The 14,972-nt window shown below is 38.4% G+C and overlaps 2 protein-coding genes across 3 annotated transcripts; one reads left to right on the top strand and one right to left on the bottom strand.

Annotated features, from left to right (window-relative positions):
* Positions 1-2,158: 2,158 nt before the first annotated feature.
* On the bottom strand, positions 2,159-5,067 carry cldn1 (claudin 1). Its single transcript, XM_063885172.1, has 4 exons — positions 4,705-5,067; positions 3,794-3,958; positions 3,443-3,527; positions 2,159-2,652 (listed from the first exon to the last, which is right to left on the bottom strand). Exons 1-4 carry the CDS (start codon positions 4,925-4,927, stop codon positions 2,490-2,492), a joined length of 636 nt encoding a protein of 211 aa, XP_063741242.1. The 5' UTR covers positions 4,928-5,067; the 3' UTR covers positions 2,159-2,489.
* A 1,960-nt stretch (positions 5,068-7,027) lies between these two features.
* Positions 7,028-9,465, top strand: zgc:153913 (carboxypeptidase N subunit 2). 2 transcript variants are annotated; one of them, XM_063884963.1, is made up of 2 exons: positions 7,028-7,286; positions 7,408-9,465. In XM_063884963.1, the coding sequence occupies exon 2, from the start codon at positions 7,414-7,416 to the stop codon at positions 8,977-8,979; it is 1,566 nt and encodes a 521-aa protein (XP_063741033.1). In that variant the 5' UTR covers positions 7,028-7,286; positions 7,408-7,413; the 3' UTR covers positions 8,980-9,465. The 2 variants fall into 2 exon arrangements, with proteins under 2 accessions (XP_063741033.1, XP_063741034.1); XM_063884964.1 differs by having other exon boundaries at positions 7,041-7,286; positions 7,385-9,465.
* The last annotated feature ends 5,507 nt before the right edge of the window (positions 9,466-14,972 follow it).

The following is a 14,972-nucleotide window of genomic DNA, read 5'->3' as shown; positions in this document are numbered from 1 at the left end:
AGAGGGGAAGTAAATGATATTCTTCTCGTTGCCACACCGCAGTCACAGAATCTGAACTTTGCACTTGTCTTCCTCTATTTTTCTGTCATTAGACATAAAAAAGGCTTGCTGTAACAGTCTCTGAGTTGAAGGAGGGTCTTTATGATTCATTCATACTTACTGTATTTTTCTGAGGCTTGTGAGGAACTGAAATTGATTCATTCAAATGTCAATTGAATCAGCTGCATTCACTTAAATCAGGCAGGGAAGGGGAATTTTAAAGTAATTGCATAGGGAAATTTTTAGTATTTTACTTGTAAACCCAAGGCACCCCAAAAACTGGAATCCTATACATAACAATGACTCTCTAGTTCTGACATTTTCAAGCCATGCAGATTTCAGATATTCATAATTTGATCATGTTAAAACTCATATTTTAAATAAATCATTGAATGTTGTTCACTTCCTCTCTCAAATCGGCAACTCTGAAGTGGGAACCATATAGTCTTTCTTGATTATAAAGAAATACAATATTGTGTCTAATGTGTGTCCTATTTGCATTTGTGAATCAGGATTTCTTTTTTTATCAGGGCAAAACAAGATATAACTTTATAGCGTTTAAGTTATGCGAAATAAGAACAAGTAAATTACAAATAATTAAGTACTGTATTACACACCAAGGTAGAGTGTGTTTTGTATTATTTATGTGTTTTTTTCTTTTTGGATTGAATCTATTGTCTGACAATCAGCCTTTCCCTTCCATTCATCCACGACAGCTCCCTGGCATGTAAAGATTGCTGAACAATGAAAACTGTTACTGAAAGAGGCATGAAGCAACCATGACTGGACTACAAATGAACATTAATAGGCATGAAACAACTACAAAGATACGCAGAACTTAAAAAAAAATGACACATAACCACAACAAAAAGACACAAAACAGCATCAAAAACGTGTCAAGAAATCCCTCTAAAGTCTACATGTGTTTGCTCAGGGGCCCATTGTTGGCGTTTGAACAGCAGATTCTAAGGTGACCAGATGGGGGCGCCCCCTTCTGCAGAATCACTACACAGTGTGTGTTATCAAACAGCAAAAAAAAAAAAAACACAAACAGTACATTATGTTGTGTGTTTTTTGGTGGGAAGGGTGGTTATAATTTTCTTCGTCACTTCGCCACAGAGAAGCACACGGTGTAAGTTATCAGGGGTGGGTATATATGTGCTGGAATGTGATGTTTACAATGTGTGAAGGCATGTTGGGACAGGAGCTGCTGGTTTGAGGTATTCCTGTCAGGAGCTGCTCCCCGGCCTCCTTTACTCCTGTTGTTTGGATTATTTCTTCTTCCCTGAGGCAACACATTTCTGCAGCACTTACTACTGCATGTTGGACTATGCAAATTTGTAAAAAGGTTTTACAGATTTAATTTTAAGAGATATTTTAATCCTGTTTACATCTTTTTTTTTGTTTGTTTCTCCATGCTAATGTCTGCAGTTAGTGTTAATGGAACATTATAAATATGTGTCCTCTCTTCCTTGAGGTAATAAAGCTAATTCTTGGCTCTTCCATTGGGGGATGTGCTGAAATGCATATGGAAGGGGGGAGTGGATGGATGGCTTTTTTTCCCTCCCTCTTCCACACACACACACACACACACACACACACACACACACACACACACGCACGCACGCACGCACGCACACACACACACACACACACACACACACACATACACACACACACACACACACACACACACACACACACACACACACACACACACACACACTTTCCATAAGATCTTATTTCTGGTGTATATGCTCTTTGTTGTCCCATTGTTGCACGTGCATGTCTGAGACATGACCATTATCATCAATTCTACTACAAAATATGATCTGTTGTCAAAACTTTATTGAGTTTATCCCTGAACATACATTCCTGTTCGGGATATATATGATTCAGGAAGTGACTGATGACTCTTTAAAATTAAGATATATTTTTGTAATCTGTTCTAAAAATATAGCCTGGAAGGAAGGCTTGTGGTTGTGTAAAACACATCGGATTGCTTGGATTATTCAATATCACACTGTTGGTTTTGTGCTTAAATAGGATTTAAACATCAGCTTTCTGTTCAGCTACACCACAAAAAAACACACCTTAATAATATACTAACACACAATACTAGGAAAGTAGTGAGGATTTATTTTCACAATAGGAAGAATAATGGCAAGATTCCAAACAAAGCAAAACACGTGATCAGAACTGTCAAACCCTCAGCAGATTTATACTAGCTAAAAGTGGTTGTCACCTTAAATAATAATGATCATTGTTAGTTCAAATGCCAAAAGTCTTTGGAATGCCAAAGAATGCAGTGTTCCCCAAAAATGTGAAATACACCAAATACAAATCCTGCAAAACATAATACTATAAAAAAAAAATGTAAATAACACAAAGACAATGCCCTGCAAAAAACATTGTTGTTGCTTGAGTGGAGGCTGGGTGGAGATATGATTCTATACGTAGTCCCGTCCAGGCTGACCTGAGGAGTGGGCCGCTGGGTAGCGTGGAGCTTTCCCAGAACCCTCCCCAGAGCAGTTACAGCAGAGGAAGCCTCCTCCTGTCATGGTGAGGCAGGCAGCTCCCCATCCAACATACAGCGCACTCCCAAACTCATACCTGTTGATTAGTCACATAACACACAGATACTTATGTGGAAAAGACAGAGAAGACTTTTTATTTTAGTTTTTTATATTTGAACCAGCAAACAATACAAGTCTGAGTACAAGCTGAACATAATATGTCAGTGGCGTAGTGCTTTTTTTTTTTTACTGAATTATGACACAGTTAATGCATATACTTAAAGTAATTTGTTTTCCTTAGGGCATTTTAAATCTTTCATATATTTCTACTGGGAAGTTTTAATGTTGTTCTTAACTAACCATAACTGAAGCAAACCACAAAGAAATAAGTGATACGTGTCTTAAATGTGACTATGTGACTAATGAGCACTAAAGTTCAAACTTTTGTGACCATCTGCTTGACATCATTGCTGAGAGTCAGATAGTTAGAATGATAGGTCTACCTCTCTCTCTCTCTCTCTCTCTCTCTCTCTCTCTCTCTCTCTCTCTCTCTCTCTCTCTCTCTCTCTCTCTCTCTCTCTCTCTACATGTCAAGACTGGGAACAACAAGCTTGGCTCTGTCCAAAAAAAGTATTGTAAAACAATACATGGGGTTGTGTGCTGGGCTTTTTCTTTGCAGGCTGCAGTGCAGTGACTGAGGCTCGCTCTCAGCATATGCTTTTACCGTTCACAATTAGTACAGACTGATAATACCTTGGTATTTTAGTACTACCAAGTAAACATCTTGACAGTTGATAACTTGTGTGGTGTTATCTGTGTCATTACACAGAGCCACAGTGATAATTAGTGTGGATTCCAGATTAAAGAGCCAGAGAAGGCGACCTCACCTGGAATTAGTGGGAGTGAATGGGTTGTAAAACTCCTGGGCTATTCTGTGTCCATACCAAGATGCTCCCACAAGCGCAAGCAGACCTGAAAAGTCGTGAGCAGAAGCACATTTCATATTGTCGCAGGTCAAAAATTGCAGGACTGTTGTACAAGAAATGTTTAATGAATTGTGTTCATCTCAAAAGGAGCAAGATAACGTTACATTTGTTTGCATTAGAGTGGTCAAAGTACAGCATACAATAGTGTGGGGCAACATCTTAGTGCAGAAAATCTCAACACCAGATAGATGATGTTACAGCAGTGTGTATCTTTTCATTGCATGTCTGTGTCTGAACTGAATGGATTCTCACCAGCGATAATGAAGATGACACCCCCAGCTAGAGCCACTTTGTCTTTCTGCTCTGGGTGATCTGCCATGCAGGTGGTGCACCTCATGCCCACCACGTCCACCAAGATAGAAATGAGGCTAAAGATGATGGAGGCCAACATCAGCCCTCGGGTGCCCAGCACAATCCCTACAGACACAGAATCCATTTATTTCATTCAATGTTGCAGCTTATGAGTTTCTTTTGGCTTTGACCGAAGAAGGGTTAAGGCCACATGTTGACGGATTTCTGATTTTGAACTCATAAATGAACTAACTATTATAATACATTTTAAAAATAAATGTTGTACTTAATCTGACTTTCATTTTATAAAACCTTTGAAAGTCACAAGTTGGATTTATTCTTTCTTTAAAATCTTTTTTCTTTAAAATGTATTTTCTTTTAAAATCAGGCCATTAGCATTTTATACCAAAAACCAACAGCATATTTTCCTTTTGAATAGATTTCAAAGTAAAGGATGCTTGGTTTTGATAAGCCTGCACCTGGTATTTGACTGACATGTCTCTGCATGCAGACAGCCTTACAGAGAGAGGACAGAGCTTTCTGAAACACGCAGGGAGCTTTGAATGACCACAGATATTTACACATTCCCGTTTAACGTCAAGTACTACAAATGAGACATTTCATTAATTCATCATTTCAAATCAGCATTATGAAAGATGTATTTAGCTTGAAAAAAGCAAGTTTTATTTGATCTAATTACGAATTTTCCTTCCACGCCCACATTTAGAAATAGATTTTGGCCTGGATTACGGATAATTGATGCATGCTCACTACGCTATTCTGCTAAAAATAAATGCAGATATTTGTGTGCCTCATGGACTTTAAAGTCTGAGGACATTGTAGTAAAAACTTGATGTGTGCAAGCACATTACCTGGCAGTTGGAGAAGTGAATCGTACACTTTGCATTGAACCTGACCGGTGCTCTGTGACACACAGCTCTTCCACAGCCCTTCATACATGGCCTGAGCTGTAATGATGTTGTCTCCTGCATACGACGAAGCCTTCCACTCCACCATGATCGTGGATGCTATCGAGCCGATGAAGCCCAGGAAGGCCAGCGTGAAGCCCAGGAGCTGTATCCCTGCATTGGCCATCGTTTGACGTCAGAAAAATGTATAGAAATTGAATAAGTTCCAAGAGATGGAACAGTTCCCAATGCTTTGTTGATGTAGTTCCTGTCCTGGGTGTATGGGCTGGTGGATGTGATTTCAAACAGTTGTGTCTACTTTTGCATCCTCAGGGAAACACCTCAGAAGAGAGGGAGGGTCTAGGAATGCATCACCTGAGGTCAGGAGGAACGGGTGGACACCTGGTGGAGGTGAGGCTCTCTGCAAGACTGCAACTGCTCCTAAAACTTAAATCTCCAGGAAAAAATCCACAGCACTCAAAAACAGAATTACTGTTGTTGCGATTTTTTGTATTAGGATTAATTCCTTTGGATCTACCATCTTGTTTTCAAGGGCGTCCTGAATGACAATAACTATATACAATATTAAAACAATTGGTTAGAATTGAAATAACAATTATTTTCAATTTATTTGAAATTTGCTAATGTTACCAGCTCCTTCAATACTTGTGAAATCCTAAATGAAAACATTCACTTAATTAAAATACTGTTTTAGTTTTTTTTTTACCATGTATGTTTCCTATGTTTTCTTTTTAATTTTCCTTATTGTGTGCTTGCCTCTTTATTTTATATTTAAGTCTACTCTTTTTAAGCTTTTCATCTGTGTTGTACCTTTGCTAAATCTCCAAAGCGGCGGATGAATAAAGGATTTCTGAATTAGAAATATTTAACAGAAAACCAAAATAACAGCATAATAAGAAAATACAAGTAAAAAAATAATTCATTACATAAATAAATATGGTATTTTAATACTTCAAATAATGAGAATCATACTCCAACCTGAAAGAGATTATAGAAACTTTCAGTGATCGAATTTAGTAATAAATATAAATTATATTACCATAAATGTGTTATTGTGAATGTGTACAATTTATCCTTTGATAAGAGTGCATTTTTGAACAAGTGATGAGATAGCTTCTTATTTTTGTAGATACTATTTATAACAACAAATACAATTATTATATTATAAGAAATGATCCAAGCACCCTGGGTTTGGAAAGATTCTTTAGACAATAATAATAATAATAATAATAATAATAATAATAATAATAATAATAATAATAATAATAATAATAATAATTCATTGCATTTATTTTAGCACTTTTACAAGTGCTCAAAGCGCTTTACATTACATATCACATATATCAGACATGTAATACATCAATTTGATATAAAAACTTTGCCTTGACACCAGGGTTTCAAACGGCAAATAATATTGTTTGTTATCCACATCTGACATTATATTTGCCGGACTTCTTTCTGCAGATTGATAGGACTGCACATAGCCCCTTATTCCTCCTGACACATGGTGTTTTCTCCTTTTTTAGAGAAGACAAGGAGAACACACAGGTTTTTCCTCCAGCAAACAACCTCTTGGAGGCTCAAATTGACCAATCAGAAACAGGAGACTAGGCCATGCAATAACGTGTTTTATTGATCATTTAAAAGGGTCAAGCTGTAATTTTTTCCATATAAAATGACTGACTATTATCCACCTCAGAAAAACACGATGCATTACATTAATGCACATCACATCATGCGAACAATATCTTGTTATTTTGAATATTGTAAATCCTGCACATGTTGCCCATTTCTGCTCCATGCCACATCTTTTCTAAATCAGCATAGCTCTCCACTTTTAATATAGTATATATTATTGTCATATTTTATTACATTTTATTGCACTCAGTTTCCTACGTAACTATATTTTGTGTAAATATTGTTATATTTGTTGCAATATTCTTAGCATTTTTGTTTTGGTTACGTATTCTTCTTGTAGCTCTTGCAGCAAACCTACTTGGTAAACTGATTCTGATAAAAAATGGTTTGTTTATGTTATTCAGAGTCTTTTGAGGCACATTTTTTCTTTTACAAGAAATATAATTACTAGTATTCGTAGCACTACTTATAGTAGTATTTGTTATTTCCTAACTAGTAGACAAAAGCTGGAAAGAGTGACGACGGAACATTTCCTGTCGGATCTATTTGTTTTGCTTTGGTAAATATTGACTAATCTCTGACAGACCTCTGCTGAAACAGACATTAAAAAGACAAAAATCCTCTATTTAAAGCAACAAATAAAAATACTTTCAGTCATTATTTCCTCCTCTGTCCGCTGATTTGCATTACTGAAAATGTTGTATTACAGGTCCACTTTTTTTATTTGTTGCTGTGAGCTAATGGAAGCATGTCAGTAGCCGGCTGCTGACCAAAGGTTTTCCTCTTGCCTCATTCTCTTGTGTTGCTGTGTGCACTTTGTGTCAGCTGGCTTGTAGATCGACAGGGACATTTCTGTGTCAATGCTACAGGATCCCTATAACCCAAAGGTATGTTTGATTTCATATATTTGAATAGAGAACTCTTTGTGAAGATGCAGCACATATATATCCTTATATCAAAGCATTGACTTTCTGTTAATTCATAGAAACATCCTCCATGTTTCCACAGTGAAAAATGGACAAAGTTTTGGGACTGCTTCTGCTCCTGGTGCTGCTTCTCTGCCATAAAGGCAACACACAGTTACAAACCTCGTGTCCGTACAACTGCCAGTGTTTCAATTCAGTCCAAATTCTGTGTGCAGAAGAACGGATGTCTTCTTTACCGAAGAACATGTCCAGGCAAGTTAAGGAGTTTATCTTGATCAGATCAACCGTATCGTACCTGTTCGCCCGAACTTTAGAGGAGAGCCCCCAACTCACCAAACTCATCTTCCTCAGTAATGCCCTGCGGAGTATTCACTCTCAGGCTTTCGAGCATTTGACTGAGCTGCAGGAGCTGGAGATCAGTGGGAACCCCTGGCTGGAGTATTTATATCTGGGGACTTTTTCCAAGCAGGGAATCCTGACTAAACTGATGCTCAACTTCAACATATTCAAGACCGTGCTCCCTGGCATGTTCGACTCTCTTAAAAACCTAGAAACTCTGCAGATGAAGGGCAACGTCATATCAAATCTGCCTTCTTTCCTTCTGCTGAACCTCCACAATCTACGGGTCTTGGATTTGTCCCAAAATAAGATTCAAGACGTGAAAAGGGAAACTTTTTCTGGCCCAGCGAAACTGGAGATCCTGAAACTGAACAACAACCTCATCAGCAATCTTACAACTGACTTGTTCTACAATATTTCAAAGCTGAAAGAGCTTCACTTGGAAGGGAATAACATATCAGAACTTGCTGATGATACCTTCTCCATGTTAACCAACCTGAAGGTCCTGAACCTCCGAGGGAACCTTCTCACGGCCTTCAGCGGTAAATTGTTTGGATTCAATGCCCAAAATTTAAAGGAACTGAATCTTAAAGGCAACAGATTGACCACCGTGTCCTCTCTAAGCAGTTTGACTTCTCTTACTGATTTAATCTTGTCCTCAAACCAGCTCTCCGACCTTCCTGGGGACACTTTTGGAAACGTTACAGCGCTGGAGAATCTAGACCTGTCTGAAAACCAGCTCACCCTGCTACCAGAAACAGTCTTTAATGGTCTATTCGGCATCAAAGCGATCCACCTCCACAAGAACAACCTGAGCAGGGTGGACCCCAATCTGTTTGAGGACCAGTTGCTGATTCAGCAGCTCTACCTGTCTGACAACCAGCTGGAATCTCTTCCACTGGGCCTGTTGGACCCTTTTGTCATCCAGCACACGGTGAGACTGCACAGGAACCCTTGGAAGTGTGACTGCCACATGTGGTATCTGCACGACTGGGTGCTGAGAAATGGCCGAGACGTAGAGATGCTCGACAGGATGCTCTGTGCTAGCCCTGGCTTTTTAAGAAGACGGGCAGTCGTGTCCATCGACAAGGACCAGTTGGTGTGTGAGGTGTCTAGAGATGCTATGCCTGATCTTAGTAGATGTAGAGTACAAGAGTCCGGGGACACTGTGATTGTCAATTGCAAAGTGGATAAGTGCTCTCCACTTACAGTAAGGATGCAGTTTCAGGAGGATGACGGAAGCATAACAGAGCATTATTTGAAAAATGAGTCAAGGTGTAGCAATAGCACGGTGATTGATATTGATATATATTAGTTTTTCCTCGTTATCAGACTTTGTTTTCCGTGCAAATACATGCATCTGAGTCATATTAAATGTTCTGACTGTCAGAGTCAATACTGTAAACAAACCTGTAGCGCAACAGCTGATAACCAGCTAACATGCATGCTGCTGGGCGATAATAGAGGTGGATGAACCCTCTTTTTGGGATGTTTAAAGTTCAACCAATTGCATTTTAAGATTACATCTGAAAGGAACTGTGAGCATAAGGTGTTGAATTTCCAGTAGAGATGCTTCTGACCCGCTAGTTTTAGTCTCTGTAATGTCCAACTGACATTAATGCAAGGCAACGTGATTGCGGCTGTCGGCCGCCGTACTCTCCCGTGTCAAAGTGAATTATCATTGGAAAAACATGTTGACAAATGACTGTGTTATCACAGAATCAGATATGATGCATTTTGCAATTTTCAAGAGGTCTTGAAAGAACTGCTTGTGGAAAACAAAATAAAACATTTAAAAATCCTCTTTTAAATTATGAATTTATTTTAAAAATGTACAAAACTTTGAAAAGGCCGAAAACTTATTTTATTTTGGGAGCAGTGGAGGAGGTATTAACATCATTCGCCTCAGTAAAGGTTTATACCTGAAATTGTGAAGAAATACCAAATACTGATTTGAGGGAAAGTGCGGCAATACTATCAGTACAATACATTTAAAGTAGAAGTAGAGTAGCTCTTGCCCTTGTTATATTATTTTATACTATTGGATTATTATTGATGCGTTAATGAGTGGGCATCGTGAAATGTTGGTCTCGGTAACGTAAATTTGTAAACCGTCTTTTTAATAGTTTAACCAGTGGTGGAATGTAACTAAGTACATTTACACAAGTACCATACTTGAGTATTTCTTTTACATAATTGTACTTTACTTGAGTATTTCCATTCATCGCTAACTTTTTTTTATATGTATGAAAACACACGCACATGCTAATAGGATATAGTGCAGGACTTCACTACTTCACAATAAAATTGGCTCCACACCATAAGCTTGAAGCTTAAAATGCTTGTACAAGTCATAAAACAGGTCTATATCATATTCTTTATAAATACTTTGAATGAGCTATTCTGCATACTTTTACTTTTGATACTTTAGTACGTTTGGCTGATAAAACCTCTGTACTGTATGTTACTGTAATGGACCATTGTGCTGAATGAGTACCTTTACGCTTTATACTTTGATTACATTTTGATGCTTATACTTTTGTACTTACATAAGTAACATTTTTAATTCAGGGTGTTTACTTGTTATTGGGTATTTTAAGACCATAGTCCCTCTACTTTTACTTAATACAGGATCTGGGTACTTCCAACGGGGTTTAACCAATGGCAATACAACATTAAAGATCAACATTGCTTGAAAATGTTGTAAAAATATGGTTTAAATTATAGTTGTCACACACGGTCATGTAAAATGAACAATATCTCCCTTTGATTTATTAAGTATTACATTGAAATTAATTTAGACTTACTCAATTTTAGTACAAATACCTCAAACTTTTAATAAATATTTGTAGTTACATTTGACCACTGGCTTATATATCTGTCTGTTTTACTCAGGATAGTAGAAGTGACCCATCCCGGGGTTGTTCGACACCCCTGGATCACTCCGCTGCTCCTGAACACTGGGAGGATGATAAAGAGGTGGTGGGGGGGGAGGGCAGCCTCCACACAACAAGGCACACAGATGGCTACACCTTGAATACAGCACTATTCCCCGGGGTTAATAAGGGTCAAAGGCCAGGGGGTCGATTGGGTCCTCGGTCCGAGTTGAATGACATCACAATTCACATGTCAAAAAATGGTGGCCGTCTTGCTTCCAACGTTTGGAGTGATGGCATTTAGCTGGAGGTAATCCTCACTTGAGCAACACGATGGTTCAAACAGGACATTTAACATTTAAAATGCAGGGTTGTTGGCTAATGAGCTAACGGCATGTGGAAGTCGTTAAACGCATATCTTTCTTTAGGGAAGGTAACAGGGTTCATATAGATGATTTGAGGATCTAAAAGGAGAAAATCACAGTTTCACAGTCAACATTTTAAAATTATACCAGGGAAACATTCATGAAATTATTGGGGAATGTTTGTAAGGTAATTCAACATGCTAACATGCATTATTGTATTGCAACATGATCTTTAAATTGTACTTTTATATGTCTGTTTTTAAAGCCAGAGCCACTCTGATCAGTATATATGCAATGTAATTCTTCTTAGAAATGCACATCCACACATGTTCATTGGAAGTTTGAATTTAGCCTCCGTTTAGCAAGAACTTTGAATTATTGATTCAAAGTGCATACCAAAAAAATGTGCGCAACAAAAAGTTTTTAGAACCAACACAACCCATGTCTGGCCATTCTGCAGTTCAGCTCTGAACTTACTGCTGGACAGTAGACCAGGTTTTATTGTGGGAGGTTATATATAGTCAGATCTTGTACTTGAGTAAAAGTAGAAGTACCAGAGTGTAGGAATACTCTGTTACAGTAAAAGTCCTGCATTCAAAATGTTCCTCCAGTAAAAGTAGAAAGTACTCTCATCAAAATGTACTTAAAGTAGTAAATTCAGCAGCTACCCTGCAGTATACAAAGCCATTCAAACTAGCTGCACCTTTACCAGCTCTGAGAACACTTCAATGATCAATCATTATAAAACATATCAGAGATATTATTCTGAAATGGACCAATCAACAATCACTACTTTTACTGTTGCTACTTTAAGTACATTTAGATGAGAGTACTTTCTACTTTCACTGGAGGAACATTTTGAATGCAGGACTTTTACTGTGACAGAGTATTCCTACACTCTGGTACTTTTACTTTTACTCAAGTACAAGATCTGACTATATATAACCTCCCACAATAAAACCTGGTCTACTGTCCAGCAGTAAGTTCAGAGCTGAACTGCAGAATGGCCAGGCATGTGTTGTGTTGGTTCTAAAAACTTTGAATCAATAATTCAAAGTTCTTGCTAAACGGAGGCTAAATTCAAACTTCCAATGAACATGTGTGGATGTCTGATTTAAGGGTTGATTATATTTACCATCATTAATCCAGATCTGTAACCAAAGGTATTAAACACATATAGTTGAGTAAAAGTAAATGATGTACCTCTGAATTGCAGTGGAGTAGAAGTACAGTCACAAGTAGAAACAAATGAAAATACTCAGGTAAAGTAGAAGCACTTTAAAATTATGCCTAAGCACAGTACTTGAGTAAATGTACTTAGTTACTTCCCACCTCTGGTTATAATGTCAATTAAAGAGACTTAGTCCAGGTTTGCGTGATCTGTTAAAAGATTGAGCCAATGGATAATTGATGATTACTTATTTATTTCAAGTTAAGGGGTAATAATAGCGTAACATGGGTATAATATGGGTCTATTAACAGTGAAATATGATTGTCACATGGGTTAAATAAGGGTGTAATAAGGGTACAATAATGGTGTAACACGGGTGTAATAATGGTGATATATGCATGCATTTTAGAAAATAGCCCATTTAAAGGATAATATTATAAATAATTGTTTAAAATCCAAATGCTAGTTTTTCTGTGCACATCTTAACCAACATTGTCTTTGGGATATTTAGAGAAGAATTTCAACTAAAGTTCAGTGGGTTTGAAGGAATGGTCACATGATTAACCCCCTGTTTGGTACAGTGTAGTTTTAGAGGTTAATTAAGTTCCTGTCAATACAAAAACATCCCAGCATCCATCACTGTCAATTACCCCCATGCAAAGTTACAGCAGCATGGTCTGAGTGGCCTGGTGAAAAGCACCTCTGCACCGCCCCCGCACGACTCTGTCCGTCCTGCTCAGTGGACAGTTAGCGCTGCTCAGACACCACGCTTCACACAGCGGCTCCTCAGAGGGGAGAGGAAAGAACCAGAGGGGAGGAGACATTATCTGGTGAGACACACAATGTCCGAAACAACACAAAGCACTGGGGGGGTTTCCCACAGAGTTTAGATGGGCCTGTGTGGAGGAAGGTGGAGAGGGCAGGGCAGCTTCCTTGAGACAAAGGGCAGAGGTCATCTCAGTGCCCAGGGCGAGAACTCAAGAGGAGAGTTTTTGATCTGGAAATGTAAATGAATTGACATGGCTTGCTGTGTGTCATAAATGTTATCATCTATAATATACTGTACTAACACCGTGGGTATATGTCTGTCTGGAGCACAAAATATAAGAAACGATCTCTTTGATAATCGGGCTTATTGTTGTTTTATTCAGCATCATTTAAATGAGCTCAGTCAATCGTGTAATGATAACCACCACCAGTCGCTATAATGAAGGCAGGTGTCTATTAGATCCCCTCTCTCAGCCAATGAGATCGTGATACACATCCTCCGTGACACGATGACCTGAACATCTCAAGGACACAAAAACGCCATTTTGCACACTCAAAATATGAGCCTTGCTTACAAACAAGGGTCAATGTTTACCGCTCAGTGCACCCAGACCCCTGCATGGAGGCTAAATAGTTTTTGACCAAATTAAGAACAGCTGACCTGACGTGGGTGTTAAGTGGACGCAGAGATGTCCTCAGAATGGTAATCTTTAAGCGTACTGGTACAACGGCTTTTGTCTTCTTCGTCCCTCTTGGCAGATAACAAGAGGCTATAAGCTCCTTATCATCACATTACAATTATTGAGAATGAATCAGGAGCCGTGGCCCCTGTGGACCCTGCTCTTATACGTCTATTCTTGTTTTGTTTCCTGCTCTCCAGATAGAGAGGTTTTTAATATGTATGCATGCATCCCATCATTGTATCTTGAAGAGACATGGGAAAACCTAGCAGCTTGTCTCTGCAAAACTATTGAACAAATACCTCCCGCACTCCAAATACCAGCAGCAGAAGTAATTTGTGAAGAGGGTTTTGTTTCCCAAAAAATATGTTCCTTGAGTGGGTTGCATTAATTATGGGTTGGCTGATGAAGCAGGATCATTCAACATGTTGTTACTTCATGGTTCCAGGTTTGAAGAGCCTTGTCGTGCTCTAATTGTGATGACTGGTGTCAAAACTAAAATAACCACCATGAAGATCTATGGATTCTGGCCACATACTTTGCAGTTGTGTCCAAAAGGAAAGGGCTGAGGGTGGAAAACAAAAACAAGCAAACACTCTCTCATAATCTCTCTGCTAATGCTTAGTTGACAAATGCTTGCCTACGTGTTTATAAAAGCAGATAGAACTGATAAACCCTCAATACAAGCATGCACTCGATCTCTTGCAGTTTGCTCACAGGCACACAGAGGAGTAGAGGATGCCACGGTCACTTTACCTACTTTTTAAACACTTGGAGGGTAATGGATCTCATGCCAGACATTTATTTGTTGATTTTTTTCCTCTGTGTTCAACACAATTCAACCTCATATTTTAATTGGCAGACTGTTAGAATTTGAAATTAGTAATAATCTTGTGGGCTGGATTCTTGGTTTTTTAACCAATAGGTCACAAAGAGTGAGGGTGAATGGGATCCTCTCTAAAAAGTTAGCTCCTCCACTGGCTCCCCACAAGGATTATTATTTTTACTCTACACTAATATGTGTCAAAGTAGGTGGGAAAAAAAGACTATTTTAAAGTATGCAGATGACTCTGTAATTGTTAATAGGCTCCAGGATAATGATAGCAGCCATGGCCCTGTCATCGACGACTTAGTCAGGTGAGTCCTATCTAGAACTGGACATGAGTAAAACCAAAGACATGATAATTGATTTTAGAAGACATCCCCACATATATGAAGTGTTAATCAGAAACATTGCAAATAAAAAAATGGAATTTGGGCAATCATACAAATATCTCAGGATGATTATTGGCTCAAAATTGAACTCCAAAGCAAATTGTGAAGCTGTGTAATAGGGGTCACATGCGATTGCATTGTCTTAGGAAACTGTCCTATTTTAACATTGACAAAACCATGATGATCATGTTTTATCATGCTTTTATTGAGTCAATTCTGTGCTTCTCTTTAAT

Source organism: Eleginops maclovinus, chromosome 6, assembly GCF_036324505.1.
Source record: "Eleginops maclovinus isolate JMC-PN-2008 ecotype Puerto Natales chromosome 6, JC_Emac_rtc_rv5, whole genome shotgun sequence".
NCBI classification, from domain to species: Eukaryota; Metazoa; Chordata; class Actinopteri; order Perciformes; family Eleginopidae; genus Eleginops; species Eleginops maclovinus.
This window is presented reverse-complemented; position numbering and strand designations above follow the sequence as displayed.

Excerpts from the sequence above, each read along its gene's own strand:
- zgc:153913 (XM_063884963.1), top strand. The coding sequence starts at position 7,414 with ATGGACAAAGTTTTGGGACTGCTTCTGCTCCTGGTGCTGCTTCTCTGC.
- cldn1 (XM_063885172.1), bottom strand. The coding sequence starts at position 4,927 with ATGGCCAATGCAGGGATACAGCTCCTGGGCTTCACGCTGGCCTTCCTG. Across the intron at positions 3,528-3,793 it reads TGTCATCTTCATTATCGCTG|GTCTGCTTGCGCTTGTGGGA; the intron begins GTGAGAATCCAT and ends ACGACTTTTCAG. Across the intron at positions 2,653-3,442 it reads TTCACTCCCACTAATTCCAG|GTATGAGTTTGGGAGTGCGC; the intron begins GTGAGGTCGCCT and ends ACTAATCAACAG.